The 24535-nt window shown below is 38.9% G+C and overlaps 1 protein-coding gene across 11 annotated transcripts in view; it reads left to right on the top strand.

Annotated features, from left to right (window-relative positions):
* UBR3 (ubiquitin protein ligase E3 component n-recognin 3) overlaps positions 1-24535 on the top strand; it is a 211124-nt gene that overhangs the window by 29776 nt on the left and 156813 nt on the right. For 8 of the 11 annotated variants that reach the window (XM_065560743.1, XM_065560735.1, XM_065560736.1 and 5 more), the window contains exons 2-8: positions 994-1133; positions 3586-3744; positions 5748-5891; positions 6553-6602; positions 13014-13080; positions 17586-17716; positions 21691-21919. In XM_065560743.1, the coding sequence (XP_065416815.1) occupies positions 994-1133; positions 3586-3744; positions 5748-5891; positions 6553-6602; positions 13014-13080; positions 17586-17716; positions 21691-21919 (920 nt within the window). Of the gene's footprint in view, positions 1-993; positions 1134-3585; positions 3745-5747; positions 5892-6552; positions 6603-13013; positions 13081-16883; positions 16951-17585; positions 17717-21690; positions 21920-24535 lie in introns of those variants that run through there. The other 3 variants (XM_065560739.1, XM_065560742.1, XM_065560745.1) reach the window with 3 other exon arrangements.

Raw genomic sequence — 24535 nt, forward strand, 5'->3', positions numbered from 1 at the left:
CCCCGAATTAAGCCTGCAAATTCGTGAACTAAAATAACATCAAGACTCAGACTGTGATCCTGTGCTGTGCCTTTCACACCGCGAGAGGCCAGTTGGAAAGGTGGGGTATGGTGGCTTTTGGCCTTAATTATGGGGTACTCTGGGACTCCTGGTGCAATTTAAACAGCCCTGGCTGCCTGTCTAAGTTATGTCAGCCCCATAAGCCTCATGGCTGTCTTCTGTAGTTCCTGTGCCAGGGGAATCCTCCCATGGCTGGACTCGGTGTTTGTGGGGTTCCTGTACATCAGTCCTGTGCATGTTGGAGTGGGGTGACAATCTCCCGCTCCTATTTTACACACAGTGAACAAAACATAGAAACTTGTAATATTCAGATTTAGCAAAGAGAATAAAATATCGAATTGTTCTCAGTTGAAAAGACTGTGAAAGTGGGTAGGTCCCACATCTGATTTTAAGATTTTTCTTAACTATCTGTGATCATAAGTGTTTTTCCCTTTCAAAACAAATGTTTTAATGCTTTCGAAGAGGTGTTTGCGTCAGCTCAGTGCTTATCAATATCCATACAGCAAACCAGTACAGATTCACTGGAGGAAAACATTTCAACTTCTATTTTGGATGGCTGGCATAAACACATTTTAATTATGAGAAATACCATGACCGTATTCTCTTCCCAGTTTTTTGGAAGATACTCATAATTTAGAAAATCATCCTATGTTCTGATTAACCTCTGAAAGAATATCTCAACTTTATTTTATTATTTTACTGGGGATATGGCAGGGAGAACGTGAACTCAATTATATCTTCATCGTAACTAACTTTGTACAGAATATCTATTCCATGGTACCCTCTTTTATGCACATAAGTGTGCAGCTCAGTAAGGGGAATTGAAAATAGTGGTGGCTCAGGGTTTGTTTTTTTTGTTGTTTTTGTTTTTCAGATATCTGTTCTGAACTGTATTGGTACTTGGCTAACTTATTTTTCCTGTTTGTCTTATAGGTTTTGTAAGCGCCACCGGATGAAATCAAGTTCAAATGTTCCCTGTGTCCCAAAAGACTTGTTGATGATGTCAGAACTAGTTCTTCCACAATTCATCTTTAGTCTTATTCAGTACTTAAGAGAAGGATATAACGAACCTGGTATGTTTGAATTTGCATGTGGATAGCATGGTTTATGTTGCTGTCTCTTGATAATTCTTTGTGAAGATGCTAACTTTAGTCTGTGATGAACCTAGTGAATCCTTTCCTAACCACATGTTGAAAGGATCAGAGCTCTGGTTTGGTTTTGTTTTTTTTGTTTTTTTTGTGTGCAATGGGCCAGTACTTGGTGAGCTCAATTTAATTTTAGTCACTGACAAAAAAAATTATTAATGTGGAGTTAAGTTTGCCTTGCATTGGCTTGTGCCCTTCCTGTAAACAGAGGGTATTGTGTATTTCAGAGCACTTTGAAAGTTGAAAGCAGCTCACTTTGGGGTAGGCTGTATCTCCTTAATCTGACAGAACTATGCTAAATTTGCACTATAAAGTCTATTCTAATCCTTGTTGTGGCATATCAGATTTCATAACAGGCTCCCTGTGTGCATGGGTCAGAGAGATATGGCAATTTCCTGCAATATTCTTGAAGAATCTTATTGAATTAAGTTGAAGTATGTTTGGAGTCCATTATATTCAATGCAGAGTTTATTTATTATTGTGGGCAGAATTGTATGTAACTTCTTTGGGGGTGCGGGGGAAGAGATGGGATGTATGAGCCTGGGGAAGTGTTATGAGCTTCAAAGGACTGTAATTGAACAATGTAATTGAATGGGCCAGACAAGAATGGACTTTTGGAACAGTTTTGTGTAGTTTTCCTGAGGAATCTCTAGGGGAAAGTGAATGTAAATATCCCACTTTGTGCAAAAATCAACCTTTTGAAGCTACATCCCAAAGAGAGGACCACTGTCTGCTGATTATTGTTGGGGTTTCCCCAAGACCTCTTCTTCTTCTCAGTTCCCCAAGAATTCAGTTCGACTCCGAACTCATCACTGGAGTTTCTTTATTGGCATACAATCAAACTACTCTTGAGTTGATCAGTTTCTAGCATAGGGATGAGCGCAGGGCATACCACATATACATAGTTGCATAGCAGACCTCTTCCTTTATATACATTTACACGTTGCACTGCATTTACTGTATATTGCATTATATGTTTTGGGATTGGCTTGGTTACTTTGTAGGAACCAATCCCTGTGCAGCATGCTCTGTCTATGCACCGTCCATGTGTTACTTACTCTATACCTCATCTTTATGTTCCCGACTTCTCTTGTCCATTGTAAATGGCTTCTTGGGTATCTCCCTTGTCTTAGCTAGTACAGACATTCTGTTTCCAACCTGCTGATTCATTTACCTCCCTAATCTTTTCTCTCAAGACATGAGGCCTCACCCATGTCCAATTACTCATGTCAAGCCAGGCCTACAATTACCTGTTCCTGGAATCTGAAGATCAAAGGCCCAAGCTGTAGAAAGGAAAGACTGAACTATTTATGGTGTTTCTTGTTCTGAGTTAAGGCTGTTATGAACTTATAACCACAGAAAACCCCCTTTTTAGGGTTTGAAGGACTAACTCCTATCAAAGCTCTTGTTAAAACGTGGGGGAGGGGGTAATTTCTGGTAAGCTTACTGGCATGCAGGTTATTTTATTATTTTAAAAAAAAATTCTGTAATGCTTTCATTTTAAATTGGCTTGCTTATAAAGATCTATGTGTTTTTTGAGTGCTGGCAATTAGTTATTCATAGTCTTCGGAGAGAAAGCAAAGTACAGATGCAGCCTGGAAACCTCCCAGTCAGGAGAGAGAGAGAACTCCTGATTAGCTGGGAACCTAAAGTGGGTGCCCTTGGTGGACCGTGGAGGTGGAATAAAGATGCAGTTGCCCTGAACTATGATGTGGATTTTAGAGCATTTTGGAAAATTCTCTATTTAACAGAAAGCTCTGAATCAGTCTTAACCATCCTCCATAACACTAATTTTTTAAAACTGTAATTAATGTCTCTAGTAATGCTTACACACAAGGGGACAAAATTAAGGTTTCACAAGCAATTGTAATATTACTTTAACATAGCTTTTTGTATGTAATTTACTTTTTTTTAAAAAAAAAAGCAAATTGAAAAATAGAAATTTCATCTTGTGGAGTGATATTGACATACACATGATTCATGTGGTTACATTTCAGTCAAATACGATTTTCTGTTGTATAGAGATCTTATTTCTTTGAAAGTAATACACTGACAACACTGGCTATGGCCATTCATTTTGCTCTGTAAGTTCACTATGTATTTGTATTATTGCCTTTGCATCATAGTACTAACTTATAGTGTCCCTATTGTTTCAGTCCTGGATCTCTCTTGATCATAAATCCAATTGTCTAATGTTGTATGTTTGTCAAATGGAGATAATTCTTAAGGGAGACTAGACTGTCTATAAATACATTTTACTGGTGGCCTAACTAGTGTTTTAATCTGTTGAAATGTTCAGTACAATCCTTTGTTGAAGCAATACAAATGAAATGAAACAATTGTCTTTCTCTGCCTTAAACTTCTTTTATTGGGTTTCCAGCTCTTGATCTGCCATCAGAAAAAGACCTTCACAGAATCCTTCAGATGTTGGAGCCTCATGTTTCCTTTCTAGAAGACTTGACCAAAATGGGAGGAGCAATGCGATCAGTCCTTACCCAGGTTTTGACAAACCAACAGTTTTACAAAGATCTGAGCTCTGGTGAGTTCATGCATATTCCTGTTGTTAAATGTTTAAATTATTAGAAATTTAAATTGAAGCCATTTTTGTTCATTAGCAGCCCAGTGTACTGTATTCTTTTGTTCCGATGTCACCAAAAAGATCAGAAAAATAATTATAAGAATAATTATAAACTGACATCTGAGTTGATTGCTATTTTTAGGGCTTGAGAAGCCAATGGTAATTTTGCTGATGTAAGAACTGTGGAGTAGGGTCTTTTGTGGCACAAGTATTTTTATAAGGACATATAATTTCAATAAATATTTTTATAATTGGTCTAAGATCAAGAACAGAGCTGACTTAACTAACACTTAATTACCATAAAAACATATGATCATAAACGCCTCATATTTTATTTTAGGACCTGCTCTCATAAAGAATACCTGTTGCTGCCTGAGGCTGTGGGTATTCTGTTCAGAGTAAAAATAGCCTGATACATAAGCCACCTATTTTCTTTCTCTGATGCTCCCCCCTCCCATCCAGCCCAAAATGTTACACAGTCACTGGTTACGGGGACCTGATGCAAATGAACTCCCTGCTTTCTGTAGCTTGCTGCTTTCATTTTTGAGTCTTTCTAACCTACTTCTACATGACTGCAAAGCAGAGAGGAGTTACTCTGGCGTTAAGTTAGTGTAATTATCTTGAACAGCTGTGGGTTAAAGGCGGGCTAAACTCTTGGACAGCACTCTCTTCTATCTTAAAGAGAAATACTTACGAATACTGCTGAAAAGTACTTTGCCCTGCTCTTCTCTCTCCCAAATTCACTTTTTCATGCTTTAAGGGAAAAGTCTTTTGGGAGCCAAGCATGATCTCTTTTGAATGAAAGAAGTTTAATAATTTTTACTCTGCAGGGGAAAAGCTCACCCTGCATCACAGAGTAGCAGACTTCCTATGCATGTTGTGCTTAGGTGGAAGAGCCTGTTTTTTTGTTTTTTGTTTTCTCCCCCTGGGGGTGGAGGTGGAGTTGGGAGAAGGGAAGGATTGGGTGGAATAAGGAAGTATGCCTGCAGGAATAGGGAACATACCTCTATGAGTGGAGACCTAGTCTCCATGGAGGCAGAACATAGCAAGGCCTGAGGCGTTTTTGTGGTCCACTTGCTGCATAGGTTAACTCTGGCTGCAGGGAGCAGGTGGCCAGCTAAAAAGGATGTTGTCATCTCTGTGGCATTTGCCTTTTCATTGTTTAATAGCTTGCTTAAAAACTTGAAAACAAAATTATTTCCCCATAAATTTTTTTTTTTGCTAGAGAAATACTGATTTTTTTTTTCCCTAGCCGTTTGTCTTTGAAGATTTTAATTCAATGTGTGCAATTTATTTACTTCTTTGTGAACCAGCAACTTGGATGTGAGTGGAAGTGTCTATAGTTCTGGGAATAATCTTGGTTTACTGCTGCTGCAGTAGTCTCAACTCAACTTTATTTTTGGATCTCAAAATAAAAAAAAAGTGGCTGTTTTTTCCTGTTTGATGCTCTTAGAACATTCTCTGCCAAAATTTAGACAATTTTTAAAATGAGTTTTATATATCAGGCCTAATTCACTTCAGTATCCTTTTATTTCCACCAACTTGGGGTTTCTGTCTCTATCTCTTCCCTCCCCTTCCTCCCCCCTGTGTTGAGCTGAAGATGCCTGAAGTATTATAGTAGGTAGCAGTCTTGCTTCAACGGAAATGATGGGTGCCTTGATTAGAAGAAAAATGCTTCTTGATTTGGAAAAAATAACGGATCAGAAAAGTCTATTGTATTTTGGATTTAAATTCATCCACTGGCAAACTGACTTTGTGTTTGTTTAGGGTCAAATTTGTAGACTTGCATCTCTAACTCTTTTGTTCATATCTTTTTTAAATATTGTGGACCACTTTTTAAATTTTTAATCTTGTAAAATAAATGCTTTTGGAACGAATCTCATTAAGTGAGGCCTCTTGTGTTAGTACATGAGCTGAATACTTGTTTGTCTTTGCGTTAATGTTGTTTTAAATATATATTCAAGGTGTTGGAGAAAATGCATGTGCAAAGAAAAGTCATGAAAAGTACCTCATAGCTTTGAAAGGCTCTGGACTGGCATTTCCTGAGGATAAACTTGCATGTGGTATGCAGGAGCAAGCATCTGGGACTAGCACTTTAGCAATTCAAGGTTTGTGTAGAAAAACATCGTGGGTGGGGGGGAAATCTTGCTTTTAAAAAAAAACTTCTCTTGTGTCCTAAACAGTATTTGAAGTGCTTCATGGAATTAAACTATTTGTAGGGATCACTTCACATACTGCCAAAATGCAGGACCCATTGTAACTGCACCAAGAAAACTAAACATAATACTTCAGGAATAGGATGTGAACAATAATCCTTATCCAATCAGAGAATTAGTGGAATTCAAGTAGGCAAGATGTAATTACTCATATTGGAATTTAGGGATTGTAACTGGGTTAAATCCTTATTATTACAATAGTGCCCTGGATTTTTGATGGCCAGAAGTGATCAGGAACTCAGTTTGTCTCTTCTGAAAGAATGTTTTTCCACCAACACGGTGCACTGAAGCACTATGGTGGGACCTAATTCTGAATCACAAGCATCACTTCTTCAAGTACCCTGAATATCCCTTGGAGATCTCCCCTCCAAGTACTGCCAAGCCCAGTACTGCTTATCTTGTGAGAGCTAACGAGATCAGTATGAGGCAGTGTGGCTATAGCTGAGATTGTTTTGTGTTTCTTTATGGGTCATTACATCTCATAAAATGTGTCTCTCGTCAGTACAAGAATTGTGAAGGAAATCTTTATTTTATTTTATGTTTATTTCAAAAGGTTTAGCAGGCGCTACAACAACATCAGGACAAGGAGAGTCTTCAGATGAGGTGAGATTTTTTTTTCTCAAAGAAATCAAATAGAAATGTAACAATATATAAACAGAGAGAATACTTTAGTCCAATCCTGCAAATCTTTAATACTCGGTGTATGTCTGTTTAGTTCAGTGGAGAGAACATCTGTTAGTAGGGATCTACAGGACCAGCTCCTTATGCCCTTGCTCCACTAAAGAACTCTAATTTAAAAAAAAAAAAAAATCTCGTTGCTAATACTGCTTCAGCTGAACTGGTGTAAGCAACATAGATATGTGATGTCACAGTTCAGGGCAACTGCGACCCATATTCGCCCCTCGTGGTCCAACAAGGGCACCCACTCTAAGCTCCTAGGTCCTCAGCCATCATGGTTAGTTTACTAAGGCAACTTTTTAGTAAACATTTAGTAAACATTTAGTCACATTTTTAGTAAAAGTCATGATCAGGTCACAGGCAGTAAACAAAAATTCACAGCCTGTGACCTGTCCATGACTTTTACTATATACCCCTGACTAAAACTTGGGGAGGAGGGGGCTGAGGGAGGGCGACCCAGATGCTGATGGGGGGATGGGTGGGCAGCAGAGCGCAGCCCAGGAACCCCACTGCTGATGGTGGGGTGGGGGTTGGTGGGGCCGGCAAGCTCCCTACCTGGCCCTGCACCTCCCTCCCAAACAGTACAGTTTGGGTGTGGGAGGGGGCACGGGATGGGGTGAGGTGGGCTCTGGGCAGAGCTTACCTGGGGGGCTCCCCGGAAATGGTGACATCCCCCTCACTCAGCCGCTACGGGGAGGCGTGGCTAGGCAGCTCTGCAGGGTGCATGCACGCTGCCTCTCCCTCCAGGCACTGCCCCCACAGCTCCCATTGCTGCAAAGCCAGTGCTCTGGGTGGAGGCAGCGCACAGAGCTGCCTGGCCACGCCTCCACCTAGCAATTGAGCGAGAGGGAGGATGTCGCTGCTTCCAGGGAGCCCCTCAGGTAACAGCCTCCTGGAGCCCGCCTCACCCCGTCCTGTGCCCCTGCCTCTTCCCACACCCAAACTCTGCTGTTGCTGAGGGGTGGGGGTGGGGGACGGGACGTGGGGGCCCAAGACTGCCCCAGCAGTGGCCCGTGTGACTGGCGCAGGGGCTGCCTGAGCTGCCCCTGAGCCAGGCGCACTGGCCGCTGCAGAAGTCACAGAGGTCACGGAAAGTCACGGAATCTGTGACCTCCATGACAAACTCGCAGCTTTATTAGTGACCCCTGTCTCTCTCCCTCTTGGCTTGGCTTTTTCTAGGCTGTGCACTTCCCTGCCTACACTGTGATGTCCCAGCAAGCCAGCCTGCCTAAACAGGCCAGCATCTGTGCTTTGTTTTCTCGCTAATGGCTATGAACAGTGGAATTGCCCACAGTTACAAGTTACCACACAGCTCTTCATAAGCAAGCAAATTTATTTTTAAAGTGAAAGCATTACAGAAAAAACATTAAAAAGAGTAAAAGAACCTACATTTGCTAAAAAACTTAACCAGAGGTCACCCGACTCCAGTCTTGAGCTCTGGTAGCTTCAAGTCCATAACTGGGTTTTCCCCCAGGTTATAAATTCATAACTGTTTCATATTCAGAACCAGAACCACCATGAACAGCTCAGTATCAGAGGGGTAGCCATGTTAGTCTGGATCTGTAAAAGCAGCAGAGAGTCCTGTAGCACCTTATAGACTAACAGACATATTGGAGCATGAGCTTTCGTGGGTGAATACCCAGTTCGTCAGATGCATGTAGTGGAAATTACTGAACAGTTCAGTTTTTCCTTTATACAGCTTGTCCTTTGATCTTGGCCTCATGTAACAGGTGATCAACAGAAAGTGACCTACTCAGAGCATAGCTTCAAAAGGTTTGATATTTGCATAATTGGAGGTGAAGTATTTATATTTACCTCCCCCTAGATATTCCCCAGGAAGTTCACTTACCACTTTTTGTTGCAAAAGTCCATTCTTGTCTGACACTTTGTTCAGTATAGTCCTTTGAACACCCAGGTCTGTCATCTAGTACATCTCTCTCCCACCCCACCCTCAGGAAGTTACATACAATTCTAGCCCACAGGAATACATAAACCATTAATTTAATACCATAGGCCCCAGAGATACTTAAACTTAATTCAGTAGATCACCCAAGGATATGGCAGGAAATTGCTATATCTAGCACAGGTGGCTCTCTCTTTCCAGCAGTCATTTTCAGCATCATGTCCATTAGACTTGTTCTAAGTAGGTTTAATACAAATGATGCTAAAAGAGGTGTGAGCAGTGTTAGGCACTAGATATCCCAGCGATGCTAACACTGGTGCAACTGAGCTGGTGATAGCAACAGTGGGAATATTTTCTTATGTAAATTCCCCTGGTGTAGATCTGGCCTTATTTACTAATCATGTTTGGTAGGGAAGAAGGAGAAAAACCTATGTTTAGGTTAGCTGGAATCAGCAAAAAGAATTGATGGGGAATAGTTACGTCGCTGTAGAGTTGCTTTATTAATGTATTCTTAACTTACTTGAAATATTGTTTTTATGGACCTAATTTTTTTTACTAAACCTTGAACCGTCTTCCGGATGATAGCTTAGTCCCAGCTGACAGGAGCAGACAACAGTTATTTCTAACTTGTTCAGACATCTGAGCAGGGAGACGGAACAAACTTTTTAAATGCTTTAAAACATCATCGTTGGCAAGGACTTTTAGTTTATCCTGAAATCTATTTGAACAGGTGTAACAGTGAAAAATCTATTGTTTGTTATACCTACAATAAGTTACATCAGATGTTTGCCTCTGTTGTCACCAGCTCACAGCATGTTAAGCTCTCAGCAGTGCTATTTATAAGTTGACATTTTTCAAAGCACTGCTTGCTATTCTTTAACCATATCTTTACACAAACAAAACCCCACAATATGAAATAACAACTAGAAATACTACTGATGAGATATTAAATGAAACAAAAGAAAGTTAATCTTAATATTCTGAATTTGATTCAAAATGATGCTCACTCCTTGTTTGTGATTGCTCTATTATGAGGGAAGGAAATGGACGCTATTGTGGTAGTTTGGGGAGGGATCAGATATGGCATTCCTTTTGGAAAGGATGGTGGGGTGTGACTGGGGACTAGGGAGGTATACTGGTACGTGGAAAGGGAAAAGGATTTATTTCACTGCGTGAAGTATAGCAGTTTAAAAGGAAGGTTGGGGAATAGAATGGAAGGCTCAGGGGAAAGGAATTGCCTGGGTTAGTGGGGAGAGAATAGCAGCAACTGAAATATGCCTGTCAGTTAGTGTTACACCTTGTAGACATTTCATTCTTTCTTTCTTTCCAATCTCCAGTATAAAGCTGCAAATCGCCATATGTTAGATCAAACTAGCAGCTATGTTAAGCATGCAGTTGTTGTTTTTATTATTTATTATTATTAAAACTGAGAAATTTGGTCTTATGTGGGATCTGAGTCAAGTTCTCAGTTACCGTATTGAAATGTAATCTCAAAGAGCATGGGTGGCATTTTCACACTTTATCTCAACCAAGACTTTTATTTAGAAACATCTATAGCAAGAAGGATTAACAATAAACAAACACAACCAATTTTAATTTATGAGTACACTTTTTTCTTAATTTTCCTGACATATTTTCAGACAAATTGGAGATTACAAGTAAATATGATATGGGATGAGGGTAAAAATAACTTCCATATCCCCTCAGTTTTTTTAGTAACTCAAAAAGAGACTGAAGGGCCTTTTATAAATGTGGGACCTGAAATGCACATTTGTAAATATAAATCCAGTTAACTTACTCTAAGCTACTTTAATAAACAAGCTTTTAACCTTGTTCAGTTTCTACAGTGCAAATTATTGCAAGGAAAATATTACTTACTTTTCAGTAACTCTGCATCAAGAACACTAAAGCAAAACTGCCTTACAGCAAAATCGAAAATAAGTTTGTTAGAAAAGATCGTGCTTTCTCCTCATGTAAGACTTTTTTATTTCCTGAATAAGTAGGAGTGGTGAATTATTCTGTCCTTTATAATTCTAAGTGTATTTTAGTTCATGGGAGATTAATTGGAGAGAGATGGCATTCAACAAGGTACTTTCCCTTTTGTATTTAGGATGAATCTAAAAAGATTAGTGTTCAGGATACATTGCTGTTAAACTTCAACTCTTTCCATTAAGATTTAATCCTCACCTACTGTGACATGGGAGACAAATAATCAGCACACATTTCAGTTGAAGAAAATATTTTTCAAGAAAATGATACTTTATTCCCCAAATTTGATCACAGCTTTCATCCTCTTAAATGGACAAAATCGCACATTTCATAAACTCTAATGAAGACAAATATATTTAACTTGTTTCTCTAGTATGATAGTGGGTGCAGTGTCATCTGCTTGTTAGAGCAGTAGACTTGGAGGCCAGGATCCAGCATCCTAACTCATATATCTGTCTGCATGTCACTTTCTCCTTTTATGCCCTATCTTTCCCATTTAAGTGGCGGTGATCATGTTTTTAATCTAAATTGGTTTCTGTAAGACTGGCTTGCTTGTTTATAAAGGGCTCTGTGCACTTCAGCTGACAAGTGCCTTTTATATATCTGAAATATTACTTTATTTGCTAGGGCTCTTCTAATTGTAACTGGCTGCCAACAAATTAAATTATTTCAATGTTGGATAGAAACATTTAAATTGATTAGAAAATGTCTATTCAATTATTTGTGTTGCCATCTCAGATTCATAGTTGTTGTTTGGCTGGAAAAGCCAGAAGAGGCCATGCGTGCAAAAAACAAACAAACCCAAAACAAAAGAAACACCTACAAAGGGATAAAAATTAAACTTCATAGTTACATGTACCGTATCTAGATATTTTACCTATGTAAACATTTTTTAGCAATTCGTTTCAGAAAGAAAGTAAAGTAGCCAGCAAAATGTAATAAAATAAGCAGTCATGGGATAAGAGGGAATGTTCTCTCATGGATTGGTAACTGGTTAAAAGATAGGAAACAAAGGGTAGGAATAAATGGTCAGTTTTCAGAATGGAGAAAGGTAAATAGTGGTGTCCTCCAGGGATCTGTACTGGGCCCAGTCCTATTTAACATATTCATAAATGATCTGGAAAAAGGGGTAAACAGTGAGGTGGCAAAATTTGCAGATGATACAAAACTACTCAAGATAGTTAAGTCCCAGGCAGACAGCGAAGAGCTACAAAAGGATCTCGCAAAACTGGGTGACTGGGCAACAAAATGGCAGATGAAATTTAATATTGATAAATGCAAAGTAATGCACATTGGAAAACATAATCCTAACTAACTATATATATATATATATATATATATATACACACACACACACACAATGATGGGGTCTAAATTAGCTGTTACCACTCAAGAAAGAGATCTTGGAGTCATTGTGGATAGTTCTCTGAAATCATCCACTCAATGTGCAGCGGCAGTCAAAAAAGCGAACAGAATGTTGGGAATCATCAAGAAAGGGATAGATAATAAGACAGAAAATATCATATTGCCTCTATATAAATCCATGGTACGCCCACACCTTGAATACTGCGTGCAGATCTGGTTGCCCCATCTAAAAAAAGATGTACTGGAGTTGGAAAAGGTTCAGAAAAAGGCAACAAAAATTATTAGGGGTATGGAACGGCTTCTGTATGAGGAGAGATTAATAAGACTGGGACTTTTCAGCTTGGAAAAGAGGCGACTAAGGTGAGAGATGACAGAGGTCTATAAAATCATGAGTGGTATAGAGAATGTAAATAAGGAAGTGTTATTTACTCCTCATAATACAAGAACAAGGGGCCTCCAAATGAAATTAATAGGTAGCAGGTTTAAAATAAACACAAGAAAGTATTTTTTCATGCAACACACTGTCAACCTCTGGAACTCCTTGCCAGAGGGTGTTGTGAAGGCCAATACTATAATGTGGTTCAAAAGGGAACTAGATCGATTCATGGAAGATAGGTCCATCAATGGCTATTAGCCAGGATGGGCAGGAATGGTGTGCCTAGCCTCTGTTTGCCGGAAGCTGGGATTGGGTGTCAGGGCATGGATCACTTGATGGTAACCTGTCTGCTCATTCCCTTTGGGGCACCTGCCATTGGCCACTGTCAGAGGACAGGATACTGGGCTTGATGGACCTTTGGTCTGACCCAGTTTGGCCATTCTTATGTTCTAAATGAATAAAATACGTTAAAATGTCTGAACTCGCATGTAATAATGTTGTCCTTGGGGAAACCATTTTTTAAAATGTATCGAGTTTGTGGTTCCCATAGTAGATAAAACATTGTCCTATTACCCCGTATGTACAGGGTCTCCTGTTGTTTTTTACCTATGTGTTTTAATCCAGAAGTGAATTACAGAGTATTTACTCTCTGCAGTAAAATCTGTACAGCTATTGATTTTTGTAATCTCTTCCCCTACTCCAGGAGGACCAGGATGGAAGCCAAGGTGTGGGCAAGCGCAAGAGGGTGAAACTAAGCAGCAGTACCAAAGGTATTTATGACGTAATGATCTCCATTTATCATGCTTGCTTTTTGTCCATCTTATTGTATCTAAGAACGCTCAGTCTGTTTTCAAGTCCTGGGAAGCTGCATGTGACACAGGCATTTAATTTGTCAGTGAGTATTTTTAATCTGCAGCTCTCATCTCATGAGGGAGCAAGTACCACCATTCAGTATTTGGTGTCAACTGATCATTTGTCACCTTTGTTTTGCAAGGGAACTTCTAAAAACTCATTGTGTTGTCAGTATTTAGGTGGAAGGTTTTTCAAATGCTAATAAATTAAAAAATCTAGTGGAAAGCTTAATTTGTTCCTGACAATGTCTTTCTTTATGTTGGTGTGCAATATAATTGCAGTTTGGGCCAGACAAGAGCACTTCCCCTCTGATCCTTTTTGGTCTTAAAGTAAACCAATCCTGTAATGACACTTTAATATGAAAAGAGGTGTCATTAGAAATAGATTTTCAAATGGAGAGTCCTTTGAAATTACTCACATTTATATCTTGCCTTTAAATCAATCCTCTCTGTAGGCCACATCCTGCAATGTCTAGTCCAATTTAAGCAAAATTCCCACTGAGGTCAATGAGAGTTTTATCTGAAGAATGACTGACAAAGTACATCAGGATTTAGCGCTTTGGGGATTGTAGGTGGGAGAATATCCATGTCTTATACTTTTTGTTGTTAGGTTCGTTGTTCTGAAAAGGTGCTAATGGCAATGGTTAATGCCTTCCATACTGATATTTTCAAGAGACAAATGCCTCCCTTTCTTTAAAATTACATTATACCATTACTTGTAGGTGTGACAAGACAGGAAGATAGCACTGGGTAGCCACAAGGCATAAGAAGGGAATATCTGAAGGGAAAACAGTAATGAAGGCATGAACAAAGCTTTGGAAAGACTTGAAAGTGAGGATGTGGAGTTTGAATTTGAAATGGAAAGGTACAGGAAGTGAACACAGAGATTTGAAGGAGTTGTGATGGTGGGAGATGAAAATTATAATTTACGGTGTTTCACATATACTGGGCAGAATAGAGAGAGAGAGAGGCTAAAAAAGAAGACATAACTATAGTTTTAACAATGGCAATTTTTGTAATTGGCAATTAAAATTTAGGAAATGTATTGAAATATTATAAGAAAACCATAGTTTGCTCTTCAGGAACTTACAATTCAGAGACAAGACACAAAAGCAGAGAAGGGAGCTCGCTAGCTAAGACACTTCTATGAGTCTTTACAGTTTAACCGAAGTTCCTAAAAGATAAAGTAAAATCCTCATGACTCCAGAAATAATGCAGTTTCCTTAATAAAAGTGAACTTGTATTGTGGGGCAGGAAATTCAGGCCTAGAAGTTGTCAAATGCCTAAATGGACATCATTTAAGACATTTCAGCAAAATTATTCTTTTAATTAAAGCTTTCGTTTCCCCCAGGCTTGTAGTCTCCCCTCCTCTGAGGCGTCTCAACATGGACTGTGCTAGTGATGTTGATAGCTCCTAATGTCAGCCCCAGAGGAGGGAGTCTGCCAGTGGGGGAAAGGTAAGTTTCTGTTTTTATTAAATATTACATAGTTTTCTGAAGTTTTCAGTATTCGTATTTTATGTCCTATAGGGTATAAAATAAGAGTATTAAAAGAAAATTTTAGAAAACTGAGTATTGAATAAAAACAGATTTTACCTCTTCATAAAAGCAGATTCCCTGCCCCAGCATAGATCTTTAATGGTACAGTCTTCACAGCAGTCTGTGCATTTGTGATACCTTGGCATACTAACACTGATATCCCAGGAGAAGAGTTTTCAACAGCTATAAATTTATTTTTTTTGTGGTGATAGGAAAAATAAAAAGAAGATTTAAAAGACTTAGGTGACGCTTCGGTACAAAATGTGGGTTTGGGTATTGAGCAGCATATTATAAAATTGTTCTTTTCTCTTTGTTTTGTTTTGCTGTTTCTAAAACACTCATCCATCTAAACGATCTAATTTATAAGACATTTTCAACCCTATAGACACTATTTTTTTTTATTTATAAAAAAATTGCATAATACTTTTCACAAGCATAGGAGTAATAGCTTTGATGTCCTAGACAAACTTGGATAAGAGCCCTCTTTCTAAATTCTTCAGCAGGTAAAATTGGATCTGGTGGTGGTCCCTCCCTGTCCTCAGGCTGTTGTATAGAGTTGTTATGCACCATTAAACTGCCATGTTTCTGGTCTGAGGAAGCTGCACTTCAGTAGTGGATAATGAGTGTGTGTGAACAGCATACATTATTGGTGTCCACATATTAGAATATCTGAAGTGTACCTAGAATTATAGGACTGGAAGGGACTTCAAGAGGTCATCTAGTTCTAGTCCAGTCCCCTGCATTCATGGCAGGACTCAGTATTATCTAGACCATCCCTGAGAGGTGTTTGTCTAACCTGCTCTTAAAAATCTCCAATGATGGAGATTCCACAACCTCCCTAGGCAATTTATTCCAGTGCTTAACCGCCCTGACAGTTAGGAAGTTTTTCCTAATGTTCAACCTAAACCTCCCTTGCTGCAGTTTAAGCCCATTGCGTCTTGTCTTATCCACAGTGGCTAAGAAGAACAATTTTTCCTCCCTCTTTCTTGTAATAACCTTTCATGCACTTGAAAATTGTTATCATGTTCCCTCTCAGTCTTCTCTTTTCCAAACTAAACAAACCCACTTTTTTCAATCTTCCTTCATAGGTCATGTTTTTTAAACCTTTAATCATTTTAGTTGCTCTTCTCTGGACTTTCCCGCTTTTGTCCAGATCTTTCCTGAAATGTGGTGCCCAGAACTGTACACAATACTCCATTTGGGGCCTAATCAGCCCGGAGTAGAGCGGAAGCATTACTTCTCGTAATCATTGGGTCTGTTGTGCAGATGGATGATTTCAATCTGCATGGTTGTCAAGCTTGCATCTTTAATCAGTAGTAAATTCATACACACACCTTTTTTTAAAAGGGAGGAGGATGAGACCCTAAATTATTGTTGCATGCTTGCTGTAGTAAGTGACTGGTGATTTTTGATCGAATATTCAGAGAAGTAAAAATGAATTTTCTGATATCACGCTTCCAGAACATAGATTTTTTTTTCTTTGTTTGGATTAGAAAAAGAGACTCCTCATGAAAATGCCTCTCAAGTTTAAATTCATATTTCTTGTGATATTTTAACAATTTCTGAAAATTTTAACATAGTGGTCAGAGTCCACCACTGGCATATGACTGTGGAATGTTGGCTCTGCTGGTGGTAAGCTCACCTGGAGCGGGCAAAGTGGCACAAAATGCTAGCAAATCCCCCTTCACCGTTGGGCCAAAAGTCATCCAATACACTCCACAAGATGATTGGGTCTGGCTTGGAGGGGTGGGGAACAGTGCCAGGCCAGGAGATGCACTGATTCAGCATTTCTTGCACTGCCTGCCCTGATTTGGGGGAGCCAGTTGGAATTTATCTTTGCCTTCTCTGGGGGAGAGGTGGCATTATTGCTGCTTGCCCTCCTCTGGGGCAAGATTCCTTTTCCCCTAGCCCGGTTGACTCCAATAGGTACAGGAGGGTTATATTTGCATAAATCTCTCCATGCTGTAGGAGTGGCCAGGTTATGTTATCTGTGAATAGTAAGTATTACAGCTTTGAAGGACAGTGAAGACACTGTGTGATCTAGTAGACTCATAATGAGTCTGGGAGTTGAGATAAACTGGGTTTTGATCCCTGTTCTTCTACTAACTTGGTTTATAATTTTTGGAAAAGCTGCTTTATTTATCTTTTTTTTTTCATTTTATAGAATTGGGATAATACTTGCCTACTTCACAAGATTGTTTTGAGAATGTATTCTTTGTATGTAAATTGATTTGAAGAATTAAAATATTATGTAAGTGTTAAATTTTATTTAAAGGTTTTAAAAGTTTGCAAACAGATCACATATGTTTTTAGGAATTACACCTAATTTATGTCACAGTTTTAACATTCAATTAGTGTGGGTCAGATTCTGCCACACTTGCTCCTGTTGAATATTACTGTACTCCATCAGTAATCCCACTGAAGTCAATGACTAAATCTTCAATTTATATAAATTGTTGTAGCTCAGTTGAAGTCACTGGAACTATGACAATTTCCATCAGCTGAAGGTCTGGCCCAATGTAACTATTTGCAGAGTAAGTCAATACCCAGTGTAAGGCTGATAGATTGGGTTCTGTATAAGGGCCTGATTCTGCAGCTGATTTGTACCGAGGACTTCCATTGATGACTGCAGGAGTTCTATACATGAAACCATTTCAAGCATATACGCTATACAGTATTGGTGATAGCTAACTTTTTTCCTCAAGTGTTAAAAAACCCTTTTATCAACATTAGCAGGATGGTAGCATTAAGATGTTACTGATTCTTAGATATTTGCATCTAGTAAGTTAAATAGAATATTAATAAACTAAGGTTGAAATGTCCTTTACAAAACCTAAAGTCATTCTGAAGTCTTCCCCCCCCTCTGTTCTCCTACTTTTTATGCAGATCAGTCCATCATGGATGTTTTAAAGCATAAATGTTTTCTTGAAGAATTATTATTTTGGACAATAAAATATGAATTTCCACAAAAGATGGTAACTTTCTTACTCAACATGCTACCAGATCAAGATTATAAGGTATTTGCATGCCCGCCTTCCCTCCCAAAACAATTTCCTTTACTCACTTGTATTGCATCTTGCGTGAGTACGCATATGGTTGATATAAATCATTAATATAACAAACCCTGTGTTCTTTTATTATTTGAGGGTTTGTTGGTATGCCCAGAGCCGTACAATACATGGAAGGAGATGTGGACAAAACAGGTTGGCTGAATAATTCCGTTCTGAAAATTCCTTCAGGAGCCAGAGTATTGTGTTTGTTTTGTTGTTTTGGCTATTTCCTTTATAGCTCAGAAGCTTTGTTAGACTTTATAAGATCTAGCTCTCTGAAGGGAAGATACCTACAAGCCTTCACAGTTTTAGTTTCCAGTCTTGGAGCAAGAGCAATATCAACAAACTGTTTCTCTACACCCCTCTCTCCCGCACCCCCCAAGTTTCCTTAGATATCAGATATTTAGGATGGGGAAGAGACATCTGCTCCTGAGATATTTTGTTACTGTTAAAGAGTTCTATATACTCTTTAGAACTAGTTCAGTTAAAGGTCCAGTGCATGTAATTCTTGTGGCAGGAGGATGTGTTAATACAATATTTTTTCTATGATAAAAATTAGCTTGACTGCTTTATATAGTTTTTAATTAGGTTTCCTCAATCCTCTGTTGCTAATTTTAAAATCTCTTGAAAAATGTCAGGCTTAACTATAGACATTTTTACCTATGCCACCCATAATAAACTAAGGAATAAATAATAACTCATATCTCATCTGGTTATAAGAAATGACTTGGTTCCACATCTTTATTGTGAAAGAATATCTGCTGTCATTGAGACCTACTAATTTTAATGTGTGTAACTAATGACTTTTGGAAACAGAACATTATGCCTTGTTATCTCTACAGCACCTGAAGTGTGTCAGGTAGGATTGGTCACTTTTTTTTTTTTTTTTATCAAACTTATTTTTGGCAGAAAATTGGGTTTTTGACCTAATTATATTTTTGCAGAAAGTGTCTACTTTCCTCAAATTTTAGGAAATCAGAAAACCAAGTTTGTTCAGATTGTGTTTTTGGGACAAAAAAGGAAATCTTCTGCAGGGAGGAAACCACCATTTTAAAACCAGTTCTAGCGCTTTACAAAACAAATAACATACAGATCCTGTCCCAAGGAGCTTAGGAGTCCTACTAGATCTGATGTAACAAGAGACACAAGTGAAGGGAAAGGAATGGTGAAGATTGCAAAGTTATTCTGTGAAGTTGCATACTACATGTTAGCTCAATTCAGTCATTGAATTGTACCAGTTTTTCCTTTTTTTTTAAATGTTAAATGAATGTCATAAGAGACAGTCCTGCCTAAAGAATTTACAAGCTATTGGAGAAAGGAAGGATTACCTACCTTTTACAGATGGGGAATTGAGGCACAGAGAGAAGTGTCTGATACAACTGGTAATTTAAACCAGATATTCTGCATCTAGTCTAATATCTTGACCACAAGATCACCAATTAGTTCAGTTTCTTATTGCTGTACAGTACCACAAGAAATAAAGTTCTTAAATGGAAGTAAACTCTGTAGAGCATAGATAGTTCAAGAGTAACCCTCTCTGTATAAATCCAGCCTAAGTTTGGATAGGAATGTCAGGAGTCAGTTATTTGGCTTTTAGCAGAAGAATCTGTTTGATTACCTATGCTTACTCTCTTCTGACTTAATTTTATATGGTCGTCTGCTGGTGCTCTTTGGCCCACTGAATGCTATAGGGATAGATTTTATGCAATGTTATTGTAGCTGCGTCAGTCCCAGGATATTGGAGAGACAGGGTGAGTGAGATAGTGTCTTTTATTGGACCAACTTCTGTTGTCTCTAAAAGTTATTACCTCCCCCACCTTGTCTCTCTAATAAGGCTAGATTCTCTTTTTTCATTCCTGCAGAAATATAGTCTCATCCACTGTAATTTATGTTCTGGCTTGAATGGTATCTGTAGGCCATCCTGCAGCCAAGAATAATCAAAGCACAGTGTACTCCAGACATGTCCGCTACTCTGAGCTTACTTTATTCTGGGGTGTGTGTAGGGTTCCTTGAGAGCCGTTTATGGTCCCTTTATGCTTCACAGTATTGTGGAGAATCAGTTCAGATAAAAGTAACAAACTGCAGTGCTCTTAATAAAAATGGGCCATGTATTTCAGGGTGTGGACAGACATGGGTAAAGTGAAGTAGTGATTTTGTAGTCTCAGACCATGGAGCCACAGTTGGCTTAAAGGTAGCCTTAAAATGCCTACTTTATATTCCAGAAAGACTTAACACGTTCAAAGGACAAGTTTTAGACTAGACGTGAGATTTTAGTTCTTGAGCTGAAAATTTTCTGTCATCACCAAGACAGCTTGCATTATCTCATCTCTTCAGACTTAGCAAGTCCATATGGTGGTAGTTTAGAACAGCAGTAGCACTTAAGTTGGAAATTTGAAATGAATTAAAAATTGGCTAAAAGACAAAAGTATAAATAAAAGGTCAGTTTATAACATGATGAAACGTTAATAGTGGAGTGCCCCAAGGAGCCGTACTATGACTGATATTGTTTCAATATATTAATTACTGATCTGGAAAAAAAAGTTTAACAATGATGAGGTAAACCTTTGTAGATGATAGAATTATTTAGGACAATCAAACCTAGAACATAAAAACCACCATACTGGGTCACACCAAAGGTCCATCTAGCCCAGTATCCTGTCTTCTGGCAGTGGCCAAAACCAGGTGATTCAGAGGGAATGAATAGAACAGGTAATCAAGTGATCCATCCCGTCGCCCATTCTCAGCTTCTGGCAAACAGAGGCTAGGGACACCATCCTTGCCCATCTTGGCTAATAGTCATTGATGGATCTATTCTCCATGAATTTATCTAGTTCTTTTTTGAACCCTGTTATAGTTTTGGCCTTCACAACATCCTCTGGCACTAGAGAATGCAATAAAGGAACCCCAGAGGGACCTAGCAAAGATAAATATATGGGAAGCCATGATGGCAGATGAAATTTAATGTTGGTAAATAATATGAACTGCTTATATATGGTGCAGCTCCATCTTAACTGAAACCATCTATGAGAAAGACCTGGATGACACTGCGGACAACTCAGTGAGAACAGTTGCTGTATGTACAGCAGCAGTTAAAAAATCAAGCATGATGTTAGAATATCATGATAACAGACTATTATCATAATAGTAATACTGAATAATAGTCTTGAAATTTTAATATTGCCATTAATTAAATCAGTGGTACACTTTCAACTTTAATACTTTGTTCATTTCTGGTCATCCTATCTGGAAAAGGTTCTAGAAGAAAATATTGGGATCCAGTGACAGGGAAAGAAAATTAGTCACAGGAAGACTTCCTGATGAGGAAATATTGAAAACATTAGTCCTGTTTTTTTAGTTTAGAGAGATTACCAATAGAAGATATTATAGAAATATATAAAACAATGAGTGGTAGAGACGCTAAGTTGGAAGCTCCTGTTTATCCTTTTTAGAATACAAGAACAAGTGGCTATCTAATGGAAAAGATGCCAAATTTAAAACTGGTAGGAATGAGTTTTAAAACTGGTAGGAATGAGTTTTTATACAATGTTTAATTGGCTTGTGGAATCCATTGTCAGAAGATATTGATAGCAAGAGTTTGGATTAGATTAGTTCCTTCTGTAAGTGAACAGTTATGCTACAATTAAGGGTTCAGTCATAAGAATCAAGATATTAAAAAAGATGAGTTATTTATATGGGTAATGAGAACACATGCAATTATATAAGATGGAGGTTGAGAAGGGCAGGATATTCCATTGTGAGATTTCTTGCACCTTCCTCTGAAGCAGGATATTGAATAAGATGGACCACTGATTTTTGATCTGTTGTGATAAATCTGATGTTTCTCTGAAATACTGATTGTATGTTTGAGAATAAATTTTTTTGAAATAAGAGGAACTATAACTATTGTAATGTTAAAATTCTTTTTATTTTTAAATTTGCAGATTGCCTTTACTAAAACTTTTGTTCAGCATTATGCTTTTATTATGAAAACACTGAAGAAAAGCCATGAATCGGACACTATGTCTAATAGAATTGTGCACATCAGTGTTCAGTTATTCAGCAATGAAGAGCTAGCACGTCAAGTGACAGAAGAATGTCAACTGTTGGATATTATGGTCACTGTTCTATTATATATGATGGAAAGTTGTCTTATTAAAAGTGAGCTGCAAGGTAAGTTGAACTCTTGTTTTCATTAATAATATCAAACAAGAGACTTGCACTGAATGTTTGATATTCTGTTTTTGAGTTTAGCCCCTAACTTTTCAGAACTAGGTTCAGGCAGAGCCAGTTGAGTTTATATCCTGCTCTTTCTTGTGCAGTCACAGCCTGTCAGGGATGTAGGCAGTGGAGTGACCAGAACTACTCTTTCCCTCCCCTGTCAAGCAGCAAGTAGACAGTGGGAAGGCTGCTGATACAAGTGCTCCCTGCTCTATGCTGCTTCTGGTACTGCAGAGAAAAGGGACAGGAGGCAGTTAGGGAAGTGGTGTCCCCTACTAGCTCCCTGTAGCAAAAGGGCTGATTCACATACTACCATTTAAAATTGCCAGGCATGGCTCAAGGAACACTTTCAGTTTATAATGCAATACAAATTTTCCTAATAAAGTTGCTCTTACGGGCTACAGATTGGACACCTTATCTAATGTAATACTTTGATTTAAAGAAGATATGCTTTTCAAGCTAGGAAGAACTGCTCTTGAAATAGTTGGGCAAAATTATACATAGCTTTTTCTTTATTTTTCCAGCCTTTTTTTTTTTTTTTTTAAATGTAGTGGGTACTGTTATGAGAGACTGTGAGAAACATTGGTGGTTCTTTGAGTGTGTGTCAGCATGGATCCCATTCTAAGTGTGCATGTGCCTCATGCACATGAGACTGAAATCTTTGAATAGCTGTGTCCCTTGGGCTGCTCATGTGCCGTGTGAGTTCTCATGAATGCCCCAACCCAAAGGGTATATAGGGCAGAGTGGCTGCAGCTGTCCCTCAGTTCCCTCTTACTGTCTGTGGCAATGAGACAGAACAAGGTGTTTGTTCACTACCCCTTAGTGGAATATTCTTCTCTTTTTGGCTAATTAGCGAGGCATAATTCTCAACAAACTCTCCCTTTTTAATTTTATTTCCCCTCCCCAACCCTCCCACCCCCGCCAAAAAACGGATTTTAAAAAATCTGTTTTTTTTAAAACGAAAACTTAAAATTTCTGCTTGGTGTTTTATGCCGCTATCTTTGCTTACAATAACAGATTCAAAGCCCTCAGGTTTCAAACAATGCCAGTCCTGTGACAGACTCATTCTGCTTACAGACTGTCATAACAGCAGGCATTTTTTTGTCTTGGTGAGAACCATGTACCAGACTGCTGCCCTATGTGCTGTTTTCTACCGGCACAAGAAAATCCAGAGATGTTCCTCTGAAGTTGAATCTTCTTGGACAATCAATGAAAGGGACTTCAGACCCTGAAGAACAGGCCTTGACCTCTAAGATGGGCTTGGTCATGTCCAAGTCACAGTTAGCCACTGCCCTTGTTAGCCAGCATACAACACTTAATGCTGGTACTGGCAAAAAAATCCATGGCACTGTCTGTCAAGGATCTGGGACCATCTGACCATATTGGTCCCAGCTATTACTTCAGCACCAAAACCGCTACTGCCTCCTTACTAAAGGAAGAGAGAGTTTTCATATCTCCCTTGCTATGAGGAGATGCTTAAGCCCTTATTCTCTTCCGAGGAACTGAGCACTTGGTCTGCTGGTGTGACAGGAGCCAAGTGATGCTGGTTCAACTTCCAGCTTATACTGAAGATATGTAGGCACTGAGGATGCCTTATATCTGACAGTGCTGGCAACGACAAACTGCTGGCCCCAGTACCAGCATTGACACTAACAATTGACACATTAATGGTACTGTCCAATCTAATGTTAGAGGAGGTACCTATATTTTTGGCACCAATGGCACTGCATTCAGTGTTGATATGAGTCTCTGACCTCATGGTACTGAGGTCACCTCAAAAATCAGTCTTATCTTTGGAGGCAGTCTACTGTTCTTCATCTCCGGGACACACCTCTCTTACAGCAGAGAATCTTCTCGCCATTCATACAGATCAGGAGAAAGTCTCTCTCTACAATCAGGGCACTCCAGATCTCTGACTTATCCATCTCAGGAATGACAGTGGCCTAACTAGCCTGACCAAAACCAGCCTTATCCTGTTCTCCCTTGTCCCTGCTGGGCATAGTGGGGACTTCTGTCTAGAGCATCTTGGAACCTAATTCCCTCCTATCACTCAAGAAAAAGCAGAAGGTCATGCTCCCATTCAGCAGCAATTGCCAGAATCCCATCTGAAGACAGGGAGGAACAAGTACAGCTGACAGAGGAGGAACTGGCATGTCTTGAGCTTCGGGAACATCTTTCATAGTCTCGATGAGGCATTTTCCTTGGCTCCCATACCTGCTTTGGAGCCTTTCAGGAGATGCTCTCTCATTTAGCTGAGACCTTTGAAATAGAAACCTCAACAACTGAAGAAAAAGCTTACAAGCTGTTTGACATATTGCATTCCTCCTCTTCTGCCAGACTAGCATTGCCAATTAATGAAGGCATCTTAGAACCAGCTAAAATTCTATGGCAGATGCCAGCCACATTGCCTCTAAATGCTAAAAGAGTGGAAAGGAAGACCAGTCCCCCAAAAGACTGATAACCAAACTGTCCAAGAACATTCCTAAGGACCCAAATAAATTAACTCTCTTTAGAAGGAAGGCTTATTTGTCAGCATCACTCCAGCTACAAGTAGGTAACTGTCAAACT

The sequence above is a fragment of the Chrysemys picta genome, chromosome 11 (assembly GCF_011386835.1).
Source record: "Chrysemys picta bellii isolate R12L10 chromosome 11, ASM1138683v2, whole genome shotgun sequence".
Lineage (NCBI taxonomy): Eukaryota > Metazoa > Chordata > Testudines > Emydidae > Chrysemys > Chrysemys picta.